The sequence below is a fragment of the Oncorhynchus tshawytscha genome, unplaced genomic scaffold, assembly GCF_018296145.1.
Source record: "Oncorhynchus tshawytscha isolate Ot180627B unplaced genomic scaffold, Otsh_v2.0 Un_contig_6904_pilon_pilon, whole genome shotgun sequence".
Taxonomy (NCBI): domain Eukaryota; kingdom Metazoa; phylum Chordata; class Actinopteri; order Salmoniformes; family Salmonidae; genus Oncorhynchus; species Oncorhynchus tshawytscha.
Window position 1 is genome coordinate 104,367 of NW_024609221.1, and position 19,949 is coordinate 124,315.

A 19,949-nucleotide genomic window follows, 5' to 3' on the forward strand; every position below is an offset into this window, starting at 1 on the left:
GACTTTATGTATAGTGTAGAATGTTATGTGGAATTTTTGAAAATGCTAAAATGTACTCTGGGGGGTGGAGTGTACATGTTTGCATGTAAACATACAGTAACTAGTCGAAAGTAACATCACAGCAGACCTGGGTTCAAATAGGCATACATTTATGAATATTTACATTTTTGTATTTTAAATACTTATTTTTTGTCATTCAGTATTTTAAAACAATGTGGCCGAATCCAACGACTTTTTAGTATTTGAAAGCATTTAAAAATACATTTAAAAAAATCCTGTAAATAGTTCTATTTGAAACTATTTACAAATGGGCCTAGACTAGACTGCTGGTTTCCAATTATTATTATTATTATTATTATTTGTATTTTATTTTACCTAGAACCAAACAGAACTGTGCATAGTAAACGCAGGTCTGCATCACAGAATTATGTACAAGTATTTAACTCTATACTCAATGCAACATCTTGCAAATGCACAGAAAGGGTACCATTTTGGAAATGACAGCATGAGCACTCGTTTCATCAGCTTGACAGTTTCTATGACAACAAGGACGCTCCCGTTTTCTGTTTATGGAAAAAGGATGTGACGTAGGACGCAGTCTGTGTAGCAGAAGTTTGAACCGTTTAGATCTGCAGAAGCTGGTAATAACAAGCCAATAACTCTAATTTTTCCAGTATTATCGCACAATGTTAGCTTGAAGTGTAATATATTGTAATTATCTAACTAACGAGTAACATTTATACAAATTAGAAGTGAATACTAAGTGCGCGGGCCACTTTGTTTTGTCGTTTTGACGTGCTGCTTGAACTACTGTTAGCAACAGAACTGATGCTAGCCAGATTGCTACTGTAGCTAACTGCACCATTATTGGCAAACTAACTATATGTCAGATTCAGTTGTGAGAGATAGCTAGTAGGATAGATATGCCGTCCTCACCTTCTCGATGCTAGTCGAAGTGTCTAGCAACGGTTCAGTTGTTATTAGCCAGCTGAGCTTGGTGGCTCAGTCTGTGTGCAGCTAACTCTTCCAACGTTAGTTCTATGCAGGGATGCCGAATTGATGACAGTAACAGCAAAGACTTGCTACATTTGTATTGAAACTTCTAGTTCTGAAGTAGTTTAGTTGCGCATGGTTTTTGTGAAGCAATAGCTAAAATGTGCTCTGAGGGGCGGAGTGGACACGTTTGCATGTAAACACAGTAACCAATCGAAAGTAACACGTTAAATGTGTTATTCCCAATGTGCAGGACATTATGAACAAACAAGAAGAGACATGGGAGAAACTGGACTCAGAGTTTGACCATCACCTGGTTGACATGAAACCATATGTCCTAAAACTCCCCCACAAGACAGGTAGGCCTACAGTAAAATGAGTTGTATTACTAAAAAGCAAGTGTTCTATAAATTGTAATTGTCATATGTGTTAGTAATGCATTGATTGTAATTTCTTGCTCCCTATTTGACATCAGAGCGCCAGCTGTGTGCCCTGTGGATCAAGAAGCTGTGTGACCCAGGTGTATCCGGCTCGGGCCTGATGGGACGCAAGAACCGCAACATGTACGCCCGCCTGCTCCTGCACATGCTCAGAAGAGGGGTCCTGGAGGGCCCTTTCAGCCACAAGCCAGAGTCAGGCAGTCTCAAGACTCTACCAACATATATGGTAAACAAACAATCCTCGGTATAGTACTAAAGTGCGCTGATGATGTAAGCTACTATAAATAGTATACTTTCTGCTCTATACTGCTAGTAGACTGCCCATGTTGCTTATGTTTGTTTATTTGTTTAATTCATGATATTCCATTTTATAGTACTTTGTAGACTGCATGTTATATGTTTTTGACTGTTTTAGATGGCTAAACTCAGCTCTGCACTCTCATTGCCAGTCCATCTACTTTGACGAGCCTCTATGTGGCCAGGGCCTGGAGCAGAGCACTGCAGGCCTGCCTGACTGGGTAACGGGAGAGCTGGGCCAGGGTGACGACTCCTGGGACAGCCTGCTCAGAGAGAGGGCCAGGTCCTCTCCCACAGCCTACTCTAACACACACAGGTAGGTTATTCCCTGGCATAGACTAGAGCTTAAGCTACATACTCAACTGCTATGCCTGCCAGCTACAGTAGACGTCTGCTGAATTCAAACACACACAAGTATTTATTCTGGAATAGACCACCTCACCCTCTGGGCAAAAGTGTTTATTCTGGAATAGACCACCTCACCCTCTGGGCAAAAGTGTTTATTCTGGAATAGACCACCTCACCCTCTGGGCAAAAGTGTTTATTCTGGAATAGACCACCTCACCCTCTGGGCAAAAGTGTTTATTCTGGAATAGACCACCTCACCCTCTGGGCAAAAGTGTTTATTCTGGAATAGACCACCTCACCCTCTGGGCAAAAGTGTTTATTCTGGAATAGACCACCTCCTCACCCTCTGGGCAAAAGTGTTTATTCTGGAATAGACCACCTCACCCTCTGGGCAAAAGTGTTTATTCTGGAATAGACCACCTCACCCTCTGGGCAAAAGTGTTTATTCTGGAATAGACCACCTCACCCTCTGGGCAAAAGTGTTTATTCTGGAATAGACCACCTCACCCTCTGGGCAAAAGTGTTTATTCTGGAATAGACCACCTCACCCTCTGGGCAAAAGTGTTTATTCTGGAATAGACCACCTCACCCTCTGGGCAAAAGTGTTTGAGTCAACATTGTTTCCTAGTTATTTCCTCTTACTTAAAAACCTCTTAGATTTAAAGTCCCCTGTTTATGGGACCTGTGATTCTGCATTGACCTTTCCCACAACCTAAATATGCTGGACTACCCTTGAATTCTGAAACATTGTCTAAGCTACTCAACATGTTTTTTTACAGTAGTTGCATACATACTTTAATGTAAATGATAAACTGTCTGTTCACCTGTTTAATCTGACTATGTTATACACCACATTACACTGAGTGATAGCCTTTATTCCCACAGAAGTATATTTTCTGAGCCTGTGTGACCTAGGATGGGAAATATGAAACCACTTGAAGCTGGGATGTCCCTCCTGCCATCTTTGTTAGCTCTTCTGACTGTACATGAACTCCTGGCTGAACCCTACGTCACAGCCACTGACAAATCACATGTCTGCAATCCTTACATCATAGCACTGCAGGAGAGATCAAGTCGATAGCCATTATCTAAAATAATTCTAGATTTTAAACGAACACTTTGTTTGTCATAGACAGACAATATTAATATGAAATGAAAGGTAAGCTCCTAACGAGTTCAGGAAGCCAAGCTAGAGCTCTGTGAGACGTTTACAGCGATGGGGGCAGACATTTTGATCAAGAGAGACCTTTTGAAAATATGCAAATTTTCTCTAACACTCAACAGACAAATGTGTATTTTACAGTTATAAGGAAGGTGACATCTTATAGTTAGTGGTTTTATAAATTGATAATACTATATTTAGATAGCATATAAGTAATTTCAAGCCTTGTTCATACAGTTCTGTTGAATAGGAAATACAAATATGAAATATTTTGTATGATGTATCATATTTTATGTCCTGAGAAGTGACTACAGCTCAGCAATTTATAACTCTATTTACCAGAAAGGGTAGATTTGAACCTTTCTTGGAGTTTGCAGCATTACTAGTTATTGTTTATGGCCCTCATGCTAAATAATTACTTTTGGGGATTACGGAGATTACATTTTCGATTACATGTAACTTGTTTTTAATTAATGTAATCACATTGCATTGACGTAGCTATTTCGTTGAATTTACACAACATAATCGACATGGTTGTGCTCTTTTTGAGCAGTCTGCATTGTTTTCGGCAGCTTGACAGAATACCTCATGACAGTGCAATCAGATATGGACAGTGGACACTTGTATTTTTGTATAGGCTACTGCATGGTCCCTAGACTTCCTGTTTCTAGGTTCTTAAGTAGTCTGAAAAAAAGTGGCTAATTGTTGTGGACTTGTCAGCAGAACATTTGACTTCAACAATTATTTGCATTGACTTTTCCTCCAACCTAAATATGCTGGACTGCCTGTGAATTCTGAAACATTGTCTCGGCTACTTTTAATTATTTAATTATTTTTTACAATACGTTAATTACAGTAGTTCTCTAACACATAATTTTATGATGCAATGAACCACTTTATAAAATAAAAGCATAACGTTTTTCAATTTTTTTTAAACCATAGAGCAGGTATTCCCAAACTGGGGTACACGCAATGCTGTCGGAGGTATGCCAAATAAACACACAAAAAAATTCACATAAAAAATAAACAATCTGCACATTTTCAAACAGTCCATTTATACTTTCCAACGGGGCTATACATTTGGGTGAGGTATTTTTCTCGCCTAAGTAGGCTCGTTTCACTGCCAAAAATAAAATGCGACCATCTAGTGTTCAGCGTAATAACAATGTCAAATAATTAACATCCAATCACATTAACCCTTACTCACGGGAATTCCACTAACGTTCCGTATGTAGCCAAACGTAGCTGCTGCTCATGTTGGTATCTGTACTGATGTCGCAAAAGCCATGACAAGGAGACATAGTGGAGTGGTAACGCGCGTGCAAGCAGTTGCTCCCGATGCCACTTGGGTACACTGCAGCATCCACCAAGAGGCTCTTGCTGCCAAGGGAATGCCTGACAGCTTGAAATACGTTTTGGATACAACAGTGAAAATGGTTAACTTTGTTAAAGCAAGGCCCCTGAATTCTCGTGTATTTTCTGCGCTATGATATGGGCAGCGACCATGTACCGCTTTTACAACAAACAGAAGTTTGCTGGTTATCAAGGGGCAAAGTATTGGCACATTTTTTTGAATTGAGAGACAAGCTTAGTTTTCTTTACTGACCTTGATTTTCACTTGTCTGACCGCTTGCATGATGATGAGTTTCTCACACGACTGGCCAATCTGAGTGATGTTTTTTCTTCCCTGATTGATCTGAATCTAGGATTACAGGGACTCTCCCCAACTATATTAAATGTGCGGGACAAAATTCAGGCTATGATTAAGAAGTTGGAGCTCTTTTCTGTCTGCATTAATAAGGACAACACATGGGTCTTTCTATCATTGTATGATTTTTTGTGTGGAAATGAACTCAAGCTTACAGACAATGTCAAATGTGATATAGCGAAGCACCTGAGTGAGCTGGGTGCGCAATTACACAGGTACTTTCCTGAAACGGACGACACAAACAACTGGATTCGTTATCCCTTTCATGCCCTGCCTCCAGTCCAGTTAGTGATATCTGAACAAGAGAGCCTCATCGAAATTGCAACAAGTGGTTTTATGAAAATTGTATTTAATCAGAAGCTACTGACAGATTTCTGGATAGGGCTGCGCTCAGAGTTTCTTGCCTTGGCAAATCGCGCTGTTAAGACACTGATGCCCTTTGCAACCACGTAACTATGTGAGAGTGGATTCTCGGCCCTCACTAGCATGAAAACTATATATAGGCACAGACTGTGTGGAAAATGATTTAAGACTGAGACTCTCCAATATAACCCAACATTGCAGAGTTATGTGCATCCTTCAAGCACACCCTTCTCATTAACCTGTGGTGAGTTATTCACCATTTTTGATGAGCAAATAAATTTTCAAATGTAAGATGGCTAAATAAAGAGCAAAATTATTGAATATTATTATTTGTGCCCTGGTCCTATAAGATCTCTTTGTCACCTCCCCGAGCCGGGCTGTGACAAAACGCACACTCATTCTTATGTTAAATAAATGTATTGTATAGTGTTTGTGGCAGGCTTACAATGATGGCAAAAAACAACATTTGAGGGTACGGGACTATAAGAAGTTTGGGAACCACTGCCATAGAGAATCAGACAAAAATCTAGGCTACACTCTTTGCATAGTCAAGCCTATCTCAAAACACAACACTGCCCCTTTAAGGCTTTCCTGGAGGATGGTTGGCCACACTTGGTAGCCTATAATACATTGCAACATTACAATTACAACCAAATGCTTTTTATGTCTTTATAAATAATAAAGATAAATAATTTCCTCCAGGGCTGAAATTAATGGCTTCCCATTTTCCCTGGAACACCAAAAAATATGTCTACGGTTCAAAACTGGGACAGTTCTAGGATGACTGACCCAAAATTCATACAACCGCTGCACATGAAAGAAAAGCAATAAGGTCTGATACATCAGATCAGTCTGTTTACCCTAAAATGTTGATAAAGTTTTATTTCTTCATATTATAAGCTTAAAAATGCACACTTGGTTGTAAGCTATGGGCAAATGTTCCTAAATGCAATTGGCAGGGAAACACTGTTCTCAAAAGCACACGGATGCGCAAGTGGTTTCATGTGACACAGATTAGGAAAGGGAGATCTAACTAGCATGGGTTACTAAAGTGACTAGAATTATTCCTTTGGCTGCTGGACAGTAAAATAATGTTGATTTGAAAACCAATAGAACATGAGAAAAATGCTGTTTTCAATGGCGTATTAAGTGTTTATAAAGTAATTCCCTCAACATTTCTATTGTTGTATTTTGGCTAGGCTACTTTGAAACAAGGTAAGACCCACTTCATAAAATGACATAAAACATCTAGGTTTTAAACTATTTAAGTTTATGGTTATGTAACGGTTTTCTTTAGGTGAAGTAGAGGAGGACCAAAATGCAGCGTGGTTGTTATTCATTGTACTTTAATAAAGAAACTGTACACGAATAAACTAACAAAACAACAAACGTGCGAAAACCTAAAACAGTCCTATCTGGTGCAAAACACAGAGACAGGAACAATCACCCACAAACACACAGTGAAACCCAGGCTACCTAAATATGGTTCCCAATCAGAGACAATGACTAACACCTGCCTCTGATTGAGAACCATATCAGGCCAGACATAGAAATAGACAAACAAGACATCCAACATAGAATGCCCACTCAGATCACACCCTGACCAACCAAAACATAGAAACATACAAAGCAAACTATGGTCAGGGTGTGACAGGTTAAATAGTTTCCAAATGCTAACCACCTCCTCTTAGATTAAAGATGGGGGATGTCCGGTGGGCAACAGGCACTGTCTTTCTTTCCCTTTCCTTCACTCTCCGTCGTGTGACCATTTGATCTGAACGAACTTTTCCTCCAGCATGTCGACAGAATCAAGCTTATAGACATTGATGTTAATTATCCTTCATTATTTTTGTCTAACATGACTGGTGTTTAGCCTATATTTATGTAATTAAAAGTCTCATTAAAGTTTGGCTACATTTTTTGCTTCCTCCCTCATGTCAGCGTTGGTTTGGACATGAGGCTGTAGCCAATATGCATATCACTTACACTATGACATCTAGGCTTTAAAAATGTTTTTTTTATGTACATGAAAAATATATTTGAATATTATTCCAATGTTAGCCTCTGATCCAATACTGATTGTTGTATTTGTTTGATATTGTGATTTTTGTGATACATTTTTTTGTTTCCATTCGGACAACTTAAATCTATAGCTTATTCTTCTTGTCTTAAATATATATATATATAAACTTGTCCCGGACAAGAGGACAAGCATTAATTTGGAGCCCTTTAGCAAATCTCTTAACTAGGCTGCTACCCACTGCAAAAACATTGTTTCCATGTCATTTAAACAAAATAAAATCAATGTGGAAAAATTATTGGATTTGAAAAAGTCATCAACGTAAGGGAATTTAGTATTTTTTCTCCACAATTTCGTGATTACGATCTTGTCTCATCGCTGCAAATCCCCAACGTGCACGAGAGAGATGAAGGTAGAGTCATGGGTCCTCCGAAACATGTCCCGCCAAGCCGCACTTCTTAACACCAGTCCGCTAACCCGGAAGCCAGCTGCACCAATGTGTCGGAGGAAACACCTTTCAACTGACAACCGAAGTCAGCCTGCAGGCGCCCGGCCCGCCACAAGGAGTCGCTAGAGCGCGATGAGCCAAGTAAAGCCCCCAGCCGTACCCTCTCCTAACCTGGACGATGCTGGGCCAATTGTGCGCTGCCCTATGGGACGCCGCCCTATGGGATTTAAGCCCAGGCTGTAATGACGCCGCAAGTCTGCAATGCAGTGCCTTAGACCGCTGCGCCACTCTGGAGGCCTTCACCTAACTTTTAACCTAAATCCAATGACATGGTTACATTTTTGGTTGATTTCACATTAGTTGATAACTCAACCAAATGCAAATCAAAACTAGACGTTGGGCCTACCCATTGTGCCCAATGGTTAGGCCCAATACAATGAGGAGGAGGGACCTGTAATGCTTTGAATCTACTTTTTTTTATCTGGGCCAAGGGGAAAGTGGTGAGTTGTTCTTGGAAAATGTCATTAAACATGTGTTGATAGGGACGACTAGTTGCTTGCAGTGGAAAATTCAGTGGCATCTTGAGCCAAAGAACCATTCAGGTCAGATAGATTCATGATGGTTCTGTTTGTGGGCTTATGTGTATAGTCACTTTAAAGATACACGTACGTTTGATTGTGAAAAGTTGTTGGCATGACGTACGAGATGTCCTTGTCACAAGTCTGACCAGTTTCACAAGCATGTCTAACGGTTACCTCAGTTAGCCTAAGTACACTGGTTGTATTGAAGAGCTGGATTTGATTTTGTCTGACTAGTGTCTGATTGGGATAAGAGCATTTAAAGAGCGTATAGATCACAGGTTGAAGGCCTCATGGAGAAAATGACTTAGTACACATGCTCTTTAATGTGTCTCTCCCATTTAGATAAAACTCTAGGGACCTAATTTGACTCCTTGTGATGTATGATCTTTTGATCTCTGCCTCATGCCATTAATCAGGCAATGGGGTGATAGGTCAAGTAGTCATTTAACTTTGGGGTGCTTGCAGGTTAGACTGTATCAGCAATCCTGTTCTATATCTGGCAATCCTGTTCTACACTGAGTATACAAAACATTAGGAACATCTTCCTAAAATCTCGGAAGTATCCTGTTGTTGGGCCTCTAGGTTTAGAAACTCTGTTTTTAACTGGCTAGGAGAGACACCATGTTTGGCTGGAGTGAGTAAGTTCCAGATTTGGCCACAAGATGGCGTTACTCACCGGCAGAACCGGTGATGTCGTCCGTGATGGTTCTCTCTGTTCTCAACGGATAAAGTCTAGTTGTGTCTGTGTGAAAGGAATGGGGGTAGCAAGCTGATCCAGGTTAAGAGATCATCCTCAGAGGCCCTGGTGTGAAGCTGACTCCTGGTACTCGCATGTCACTTATGGATCAGGCCTTAAACACGCCATGATTGTCTTGACACGTTGTTGTCTTTGGCGTTCCTTGGAGAGCTCTGAGAGAAGGGGGAGAGAGACGAAGTGTGTGTATCTGTTGGGGGGAGCCGAATGTTGACTCGGCATGTGTGGAAGTGTTGCGTTTGTTACAATAGACAAGGGGAATTTCTGGTCTTTCTGCCCTCATAGCAAACAGGCAAAGGTGGAAGGATGAATATTTGTTAACCCCTATATGTGAATCCCTTCTGTTTCTCTCTCTTTGTTTTTCTTCTTTCTGATTTACTCACCCTGACTCCTGTCTATCATCTGAGCTCCACACATGAGAACCCCTAACCTCTCCCTCTCCATCCCCCTCGCCAAGTGTGACAATAACATTGTCCTTGCAGCATCAGACATCAAACAGCTTTTATAAATGACCTGTTTAGCCGCCTCGGGTCTTTCCCTGTAAGGCCAGAGTCTGTTCGTTGACCTTGCCTCCAGGTGGTTGAGTTAAGGGGTCCGCGTCTTGTTTGTGCCACAGGGTCTGGCTGCCTTCCTTGGGGTGCCTGAGGGTGAGACCTAGGGCCTCTGGCTCCTGCACCTGGAGGTCATGGACGAAGCATATAGATGTCAGGCTGTTTTAATAAGACTGGCTGCAGCAGCAGAGACACACACACACACACTCCCCCTCTCTCTCCCTAGCCCCGACCTGCCTGGCTGGCACAGCTTTGATCTCTGGGCCTCAGACTCCAGACACATCTGATTCAATTATCCTCATCCACCTGTTGACTTTGAGGCCCGACATTGCACTGCTCGCTGGCCCCGGTGTGTGTGCGTGTGTGTGTGCGTGCATACTTGAGGAGAAGAAAGTGTGCGGCTAGTCTTCACGTAGGCTGCTTTTACAGCTGGTAGAGAGACACACAAAGGATACAAAATATGCACGCCATTAGTTTCACGATGATAAGTTTGACCTCAACTGACACTAATTGAGAACATACAAGTTTTGTATCATTCAGTCTCGCTCACTTAATAACAGAATGTAGACACACAGAGAGCGCCCTCTCCTGCCTCTGATGCTGAATATCCCGGTCCACCTTCTCTATCGCCCTCTTAACACATACCCCGTGATCTTCTGGTCAAACTGTCAGTCTCTGACAGAAAAGCCAGAACTCTATGCTGGCTGGCTGCTTATAACGTTAAAGCTTTGTGGAAAAACAGTGGATGTTTTTCGCAAGTAGCTGGCTTTAGCTATTTATTTTCATGAACAGTCATTGTTAAGCGGTGAACATCCAGTGGCTACCTAGCTGGTAATACTTACCCACAAGGATTCCTAAATCATTGCTAAAAATAATGAAGTTTTGCGGGTTAGGCCGTCATTGTAAATACCCCAATGACAGTGCAATATGAATGTTTCATAATGGTGACTGGGGAGGTGATTTTACAGTCCCGCAATAAGAGCTACAACATTAATATTTGGTGCACAGTTGTGTTCTGGGTGTCACCGACTAGACTGATACCCCATTTTATTGCTTCAGCTACAACCCAGATTTTGCAGTCTAAATGGCATGATTTAATTTATTTGAATGCTTTAGGTACTTTTAGAAGGCCAGCATCCACTATTGTGCCTAATCCTTCACTGTTGAGCTTAAGACTGGTCTTTTTAGCCAGATTATGCTATTTAATGAACGCTTAGCTTTGGGCAACAGTGTTAAGTAGCTGGCTAGCTATTTATTTTCATGAACTGAAGTTCGGCGAACATCAAGTGGCTACCTAGCTAATACTTACCCACAAGGATTCCTAAATCATTGCTAAAAATGCACCGGGGCCTCCCACTCCTCTTTCTATTCTGGTTAGAGCCAGATATTCCATAAAAAATCTGCCGTTTCCAGCTACAATACTCATTTACAACATTAACAATGTCTACGCTGTATTTATGATCAATTTGATGTTATTTTAACGGACAAAAAATGTGCTTTTCTTTAAAAAATAAAATGTCTTAGTGACCCCTAACTTTTGAACGGTAGTGTACATGATGAGTTATGCAAAATAAATGTATTGTGGTAAGAACAGCTCAAATAAGCAAAGAGATATGACAGTCCATCATTACTTTAAGACATGAAGGTCAGTCAATACGGAACATTTCAAGAACTTTGAAAGTTTCTTCAAGTGCCGTCGCAAAAACCTGCAGTATTATTTTGCTGCGACAATACAGGTCAAAATATAAAGATCCTACATCTGTACTGCACGACTCACATTTGATGAGTTACAAATTATATTGATAGACATAATGTAAGCCAGTGATTGGGTGAAGCTGTTTCCTGTAATATAACCAGTGATACACTCAGATCTTTGTATTTAGTTGTTTTCTTCAATCTTTCCTAATGTAAATCTCTCTCTCCATCTCTCTTTTTCCCTCCCTCTCTCTATATATCTCCCTCCCTCTCTTTCTCACATTTCTCCTTCCCTCCCTCTCTTTCTCACATTCTCTCTCTCTCTCTCATTCCCTCTGTATCCAGGAGAAGACGGCTATATGAGGAGATGTCTCCATCTCGGCCCCTGGCCTCCAGCCCAGTGAAACGCTCTTCTGAAGACCACAACAAAGGGGTCAGCAGTACTCTACAACACTCCTTGTCACTACTTGGCAACTCTTTACATTTAGCCTATTTTATCTTAGTTACTGAGTTTGTAATTACGGAGTCTTACATTTCAGGCAGGACATATTCTATTCTGTGATGACGTTCTCCATCATATCATACCATTGATTGTATTTTCACACGGTAGGTTGAATGGCTGCGACACAGAGAGTATGACATTACACCGTGCGTGACACTCGTACTTGGCATACCGCGATATCAATGATAATAAACACTGTGGATGACATTTACAGGCGATGAATCAGGACTATGACCATTTTAATCAGCCTGGTATTTACGTCATTTGTCTGTGTAATATGAGGTGTTAACTTGGCAGTGTGCCTTGTTCTGTTACGAGAGACAAAGAGAGAGGGAGAGGTCCACCCTCCACCTAATTTCAGTCGGGTTAAAAAAATGCCTACACTTCCACTTTATTGGATATTTCTCTTATATCTCACCCTCACCAAGCCCCAAACCCAACCCCAGGCAAAACCTGACCCGAAAAACAACAGCACCCTGGAAATGTTCACATTATAACGTATATACGAAATGTTCACAAAACCTGATCCTGAATCAACAGCAGCACTCTGGAAACGTTTGCATAACATTCACACAACGTTCACATAAAGTTCACATTATATAACAGCGTTTCAGGAGTGGGGCGCCCTGTAACAAAAGACTGAGCAAAACAACAGAGGGGAGAGCGTTGTGACCCCTGGACTGGAATTTAGACTGCAGGGGGACAGGACGGGGACGGTAATGGTCTGGAACCGCCAAACATCTGGCGTGGGTAGGAGGAGGAGAGGAGGACAGGGAGGCAAAGAGGAGAAGGAGGGGAGAAGAGGAGAGTAAGGAAGGAGAATGGGAGAGAGGAGGGTAGGGGGGATGGAGGAAAGGGGAGGAGGATAGGAGAGAGGAAGAGGAGTTAAAGAGGAGAGGGAAGACTAGACTAAGGAAGGAGAATGGAGGAGGGTGGGGGGAGGAGAGTAAGGAAGGAGAATGGAGGAAAGGAGAGAGGAGAGTAAGGAAGGGGAATGGAGGGGAGAGGAGGGAGGAGAGTAAGGAAGGATAATGGAGGAAAGGAGAGAGGAGAGTAAGGAAGGGGAATGGAGGGGAGAGGAGGGGAGGAGAGTAAGGAAGGATAATGGAGGAAAGGAGAGAGGAGAGTAAGGAAGGGGAATGGAGGGGAGAGGAGGGGAGGAGAGGAAGGAAGGAGAATGGAGGAAAGGAGAGAGGAGAGTAAGGAAGGGGAATGGAGGGGGGGGAGGGGAGGAGAGTAAGGAAGGAGAATGGAGGAAAGGAGAGAGGAGAGTAAGGAAGGGGAATGGAGGGGAGAGGAGGGGAGGAGAGGAAGGAAGGGAATGGAGGAAAGGAGAGAGGAGAGTAAGGAAGGGGAATGGAGGGGAGGGGAGGAGAGGAAGGAAGGAGAATGGAGGAAAGGAGAGAGGAGAGTAAGGAAGGGGAATGGAGGGGAGAGGGGGAGGAGAGGAAGGAAGGAGAATGGAGGAAAGGAGAGAGGAGAGTAAGGAAGGGGAATGGAGGGGAGAGGAGGGGAGGAGAGGAAGGAAGGAGAATGGAGGAAAGGAGAGAGGAGAGTAAGGAAGGGGAATGGAGGGGAGGGGAGGAGAGTAAGGAAGGAGAATGGAGGAAAGGAGAGAGGAGAGTAAGGAAGGGAATGGAGGGGAGGGGAGAGGAGAGGAAGGAAGGAGAATGGAGGAAAGGAGAGAGGAGAGGGATGAGGAGAGTAACGAAGGGGAATGGAGGGGAGAGGAGGGGAGGGGAGGAGAGTAAGGAAGGAGAATGGAGGAGGGTGGGGGAGGAGAGTAAGGAAGGAGAATGGAGGAAAGGAGAGAGGAGAGTAAGGAAGGGGAATGGAGGGGAAGGGAGGAGAGTAAGGAAGGAGAATGGAAGAGAGGAGAGGGACGAGGAGAGTAAGGAAGGAGAATGGAGGGGAGAGGAGAGGAGGGGAGGAGAGTAAGGAAGGGGAATGGAGGGGAGAGGAAGGGAGGAGAGTATAGTAAAGAAGGGTTGGAGAAGCAGTTGTGTGGGGCTGGGTGATAAGAATACAACACACCCTACTGAACAGTATGTGCACTTGTTGTCCCACACTCAATATCACCTATTCTCTTTGGTCCCTAGGTGGATGGCCACAGGAAGCCAGTGGTGCCGTCTCCTGACGACAGTGAACTGGAAACTCGCCTCAACAGCTGGAACCTGGGGGTATGTCTGCCAGGGCCACATTCAGTAGCCAAACGTTGTTGAACGTGGCAGATAGAAATGCCACGAATAGAGCCAACATGATTCCATATTCTAGTCCGATAAGCATGCATAACATACACAACATATCACTGGAGGCTGCTGAGTGGAGGACGGCTCATAATAATGTCTGGAACAGAGCAAATTAAATTGTATCAATGTATTTGAGACCATTCCACTTATTCCGCTCCAGCCATGACCACGAGCCCGTCCTCCCCAAAATAAGGTGCCACCAACCTTCTGTGCTATATATACAAAAGTATGTGGACACCCCTTCAAATGAGTGGATACGGCTATTTCAGCCACACCCATTACTAATGGTGTATAAAATCGAGCACACCACCATGGAATCTCCATAGACAAACATGGCAGTAGAATGGCCTTAACGAAGAGCTCAGTAATTTCAATGTGGCACCGTCATAGGATGCCACCTTTCCAACTAGTCATTTCGCCACATTTCTTCCCTGCTAGAGCTGCCCTGGTTAACTGTATGTGCTGTTATTGTGAAGTGGAAACGTCTAGGAGCAACACTGTCCTCGGTTGCAACACTACTGAGCTCCAAAATGCTTCTGGAAGCAATGTCAGCACCCTAGCTGTTCGTCGGTAGCTTCATGAAATGGGTTTCCATGGCCGAGCAGCAGCACACAAGCCTAAGATCAATGCCAAGCGTCGGCTGGTGTGGTGTAAAGACTATTCTGTGTTTCCGACTTTGTGGCAACCATTTGGGGAAGGCCCTTTCCTGTTTCAGCATGACAATGCCCCCGTGCACAAAGCGAGGTCCATACAGAAATGGTTTGTCGAGATATGTGGAGAAGAACTTGACCGGCCTGCACAGAGCCTTGACCTCAACCCCATTGAACACCTTTGGGATGAATTGGAACGCTGACTGCGAGCCAGGCCTAATCGCCCAACATCAGGGCCCGAACTCACTAATGCTCTTGTGGCTGAGTGGAAGCAAGTCCCCGCAGCAATGTTCCAACATTTAGTGGAAAACCTTCACAGAAGAGTGGAGGCCATTATAACAGCAAAGGGGGGACCAACTCCATGTTAATGCCCATGATTTTGGAATGAGATGTTCGATGAGAAGGTGTCCACATACTTTAGGTTATGTACTGTATTTCTGTCTGAATGTCCCAAAACGTTGTGTCCTGCTAAAAATCGTCCCTAATTTATTCCATGTCTGTAAACATCGTAAGTACAGTATATAGGCCTCTCACACCAGGGTTTGGATTACAATTCCTGCTTGTTTGAAGCAGAGGGGGAGCCCTAGACGCCTGAGAAGCATATTGCAGTCACAGCCAGTTCCAGGTTGGTTATATGAAATATACCACCATTGGATGAGAGAGTACCCCATGCCCAGTAGACTACACGTTGCCTGTCACACTGACACACAACTACTGACTAGCACCTACACAGCTGCAGTGTCTGTCAGACCACAGGGATACAGTCAGAGAGCAGTGAGATGAGGGCTAGAGATGGAGGAGGAAGGAGGAGAGGGAGACTGAGAGTCTTTAGCTGTGTTCCTGTCTTATCTCCTGTGTCTGGAGAGTCACTGGACCTGGGAGAGATAAGCAGTACACTGATGTTGTCTTTATTCTCTTATTTATTCTTTCACTCACCCTCTCCCTCTCTCTCCCTCTCTCTCCCCCTCCACCTGTACGGGTCTCTCTCTTTTTTTGATGAAGTTGATGATTCTCTCTCATCTCTCTCCCTGTATCAGATGGGGATGTGAAGCCCTGCTCTGCTCTGTGTTGTGGTAGTTATAATGATAAGAGGCAGTGTGCTTGGCAATGCTCCCCTAGCCTCCACTACCACCAGCATCATCTATAATAGATCTACAGGTGGTTGTACTCTGCACTGTGGAACAAGCGGTGTGGCTGTGCTCTCTGCACTGTGGAACATCAGAGTTAAGCTGTGTCTGCACTGTGGAACATAGACAGAGTTAAGCTGTGTGGCTGTGCTCTCTGCACTGTGGAACATAGACAGAGTTAAGCTGTGTGGCTGTGCTCTCTGCACTGTGGAACATAGACAGAGTTAAGCTGTGTGGCTGTGCTCTCTGCACTGTGGAACTGCACTGTGGAACATAGACAGAGTTAAGCTGTGTGGCTGTGCTCTCTGCACTGTGGAACATAGACAGAGTTAAGCTGTGTGCTCTCTGCTGTGCATAGACAGAGTTAAGCTGTGTGGCTGTGCTCTCTGCACTGTGGAACATAGACAGAGTTAAGCTGTGTGGCTGTGCTCTCTGCACTGTGGAACATAGACAGAGTTAAGCTGTGTGGCTGTGCTCTCTGCACTGTGGAACATAGACAGAGTTAAGCTGTGTGGCTGTGCTCTCTGCACTGTGGAACATAGACAGAGTTAAGCTGTGTGGCTGTGCTCTCTGCACTGTGGAACATAGACAGAGTTAAGCTGTGTGGCTGTGCTCTCTGCACTGTGGAACATAGACAGAGTTAAGAGCAGGATGTTTGGTCTGCAGTGGCTGAAACTACCAGCTGTCTGCAGCATTCTCTGCTGCCTCAATGTAATTCTGTCTTGCCTGGTCATGCTTTGTTTAAACCTTTCTGGTATCCTCTTTGAAATGTCTGTACCCCAGAGCCATCTAGCCACCTAGCCAGGTCTCTCCCTCTCACCTTTAGGAGAGAACAGAACAACCGCAGTCTTTCCCCTCATAGTCCAGTCGATTGTCCCTGTCTGCCTCACAGACCTGTTGCCCAACGTTGGGTCAACGTTAGGAAGTGATGCATCACAACGTGTGTTTGTTTGGCTTGAGCGGTAGGTCCTTGATGTGGAGTGGCTCTCCTTTCTTCTCCTCTCTCCTCTCTTCTCTCTCCTCTGTCTGCGGCCGCCTCATCCATCTGTCCTTGTCAGGGAGAATGCCACAGACAGGATCCAGTACCAGTGCTGGGCAGACATCACAAGCAAACACACACTTTAGTTTAGTCTAGCACCAGTTTATGTTTCACCACCAATGTCTGGTCTGGCCCTGCCCTGCAAGCCTTGGCATGTGGGCCTCCCATGGTCAGAGTTGGATGTGGGCCGCTCCGCTCCACAGAGAGGGAGGTAAGTGTGGGACGTCTTTCAATATTCAAAAATGTTGTTAAGACTTTATAATCACTTTTATTTATAAGCCTGATCTGCTGAACTGGGTGTCAGAGGTTAAACACAAGTGTTTCTCTGCACCAACTCTATGCTCAGAGGGCAGAGGTTTGTCCAGCCACTGCCTGTTTAGTATTGAACGATTGGTCGTTCTGGAGTATACTGGATGTCCACTGTCTTACTGACATGTCATTTAGTTCAGACCAGTTCGGTCTCCAGCTCTGGGCCTTCAAACAGGCCTCAGTCCCCCATTCATTTAGGATTACTGAATGAGCTCACCAACTTGAACCTTCACACCATAGAGAAAACACGCACAAACACACTCACGCACACACACACTCACACATACTCACACACACACTCTACTCCTGTCCTTCGCCCCTCCCTGGCCCTTTGAGCCTTAGCTGTAGAACTATTTCCTCTCTCTCTCTGTCATTTGTTGTCATCTACAAAGTCAGAGGATCTCTGTTTCAGAAAGCTGTGATCCCGCCTGCCCCTTGCAGCTGTCTTCCACACTGTGTGAAGCTGCCTGGGAAGTTCATAGAGAAATAAGGAGGTCACTCACAACAAGAGGAAAGGAGAAGAAGGAGAATGAAATTAGATGAAACCGCCAACTCCGTCGACTCACTACAGTACAGTTTCTCCTCCCGGCTTAATCCCCTATCAGAGTTGAACCATTGATGGTTTTACTCCATAGCCATGTCAGTCAGTCCACTTGTGTCTTAACACACTCTAAGGTGGGCTGACGTCAGAGTTGTCGTTCCTGTTAGCCGTCTCTTCAGTCTCATTGTGTTCTTTCTTCCCTGTGTAATCAAAGGGGACAGAGCGGGCGTGTTTGGTGAGGGAGTATGTATACACATCTGTCTCTCTGGGCCGATAGACGCGTCATGGATAGCTTACGGAGTAACAGGGGTTGACAAAAGGGCTGACTGGCAGAAAGAGGAGCCAAGCGGAAATGGGCCTAGCTGAGCTGAACACACACAATGCCTTGAAGTGGCCCGAGGTATTCCCTTTCTGTAAACAGTCAGAGCTGAGGGAAGAAACTAACTGTGTGTTAAGTGCTGGCCTTTGAAGTTTGAAGTCCTGTATTGTTTAAGACAAACCGAGGGCGGAGGTCAGGAGGGTGTGTGTGTGTGTGTGTGTGTGTGTGTGCTGGAGCCTTGTCTTGAGAAAAAGGAGGAGATGCAAAATAAGTAAAGGGCCTTTTTTCTGTTTCTTTTCTTGTTCTCTTGCAGATTGAGAACCCCAGGTATTTGAGAGAGAACCCTATCCCCTTGTCTCCGGTAAGTGTAAGGGAGGGTTCCCATGTGTGTTGAGGGCAGATAATTGTTACCTTTTCCTCACTCTCTCCCCCTGTCTCTTTCTTACCCACTCTTTCATTTCCATACTGTAGATATTCCTCAAATCCAGCCTGAAGAACAGCACCGGGACTGATGAGCAGACCCCAGTAGCAAGACAGGAGAAAGAGGTGGGCACTAGAACACCCACCTAACCATAGACAGCCATCTAATAACCATCAACCATTCCAGAAAGCAATACCTGTTGAGTACCTCAATCAATACTGAGGTAGAGTACCTTATGATAAGCTGTAGACAACACTCTTTACCAAGAGAGTTTCAATCTATATTTTCCATAGTAGTCTATTTACCACCACAAACCGATGCTGGCACTAAGACCACACTCAACGAGCTGTATAAGGCCATAAGCAAACAAGAGAATGTTCACCCAGAAGTGGGGCTCCTAGTGGCCGGGGACTTCAATGCAGGAATGCTTAAATCCATTTTCCCTCATTTCTACCAGCATGTCACATGTGCAACCAGAGGGGGAAAAAACTCTAGACCACCTTCACTCCACACACAGAGATGCGTACAAAACTCTCCCTTGTCCTCCATTTGGCAAATCTGACCATAATTCTATCCTCCTGATTCCTGATTACAAGCAAAAACTCAAGCATAGGAAGTACTCGATCAATACGGAATTGGTCAGATGACACGGATGCTAAGATACAGGACTGTTTTAAGAGCACAGACTGGAATATGTTCCGGGATTCAGCCGAAGGCATTGGGGAGTATGCCATATCAGTCACCGGCTTCATCAATAAGTGCGTCGACGACATCATCCCAATAAGTACATATCCCAACCAGAGACCATGGATTACAGGCAACATCCGCACTGAGCTAAAGGCTAAAGCTGACACTTTCAAGGAGCGGGACACTAATCCACTAGTCTCCTCTCCTCCTTTTGTTGAGAGCTTCAAGTTTCTTGCAGGCACTAAGTCCTGTCATTAACAAACTATCATGGTTCAGACACATTAAGACAGTAGTGAAGTGTTCATGACAACGCCTATTTCCCCTCAGGAGACTGAAAAGATTTGGCATGGGTCTTCAGATTCTCAACGAATTTGATGTCTACACCATTGAGAGCTTGGTATGAAAACTGCTCGGCATCTGACCGCAAGGCGCAACAGAGGGCAGCGTGTACGGGCCAGTACATCACTGGGGCCAGGCAAGCGGTACCGGAGCACCAAGTCTTGGTCCAAAAGGCTCCTTAACCGCTTCTACCCGCAAGTCATAAGACTGCTAAACAGTTATGCAAATGCTTGACCCCTTTTACGTTGCTGCTACTCGCTGTTTATTATCTATTCATAGTCACTTTTTTCATACCTACTGTACATGTACAGTGCATTCAGGAAGTATTCAGACCCCTTGACTTTTTCCCCAAAAATGACTTTATAGCCTTATTCTAAATTGAATTACATTTTTAAAACATCATCAA

General features: G+C 44.0%; 1 protein-coding gene across 1 annotated transcript; it reads left to right on the top strand.

Moving 5' to 3' along the window:
* Positions 1-566: 566 nt before the first annotated feature.
* LOC112237424 (centrosomal protein of 112 kDa-like) lies at positions 567-18,837 on the top strand. Its single transcript, XM_042314541.1, has 8 exons — positions 567-641; positions 1,247-1,352; positions 1,469-1,659; positions 1,883-2,046; positions 11,706-11,793; positions 13,962-14,042; positions 18,410-18,457; positions 18,568-18,837. The coding sequence occupies exons 1-8, from the start codon at positions 570-572 to the stop codon at positions 18,664-18,666; spliced, it is 849 nt and encodes a 282-aa protein (XP_042170475.1). The 5' UTR covers positions 567-569; the 3' UTR covers positions 18,667-18,837.
* The last annotated feature ends 1,112 nt before the right edge of the window (positions 18,838-19,949 follow it).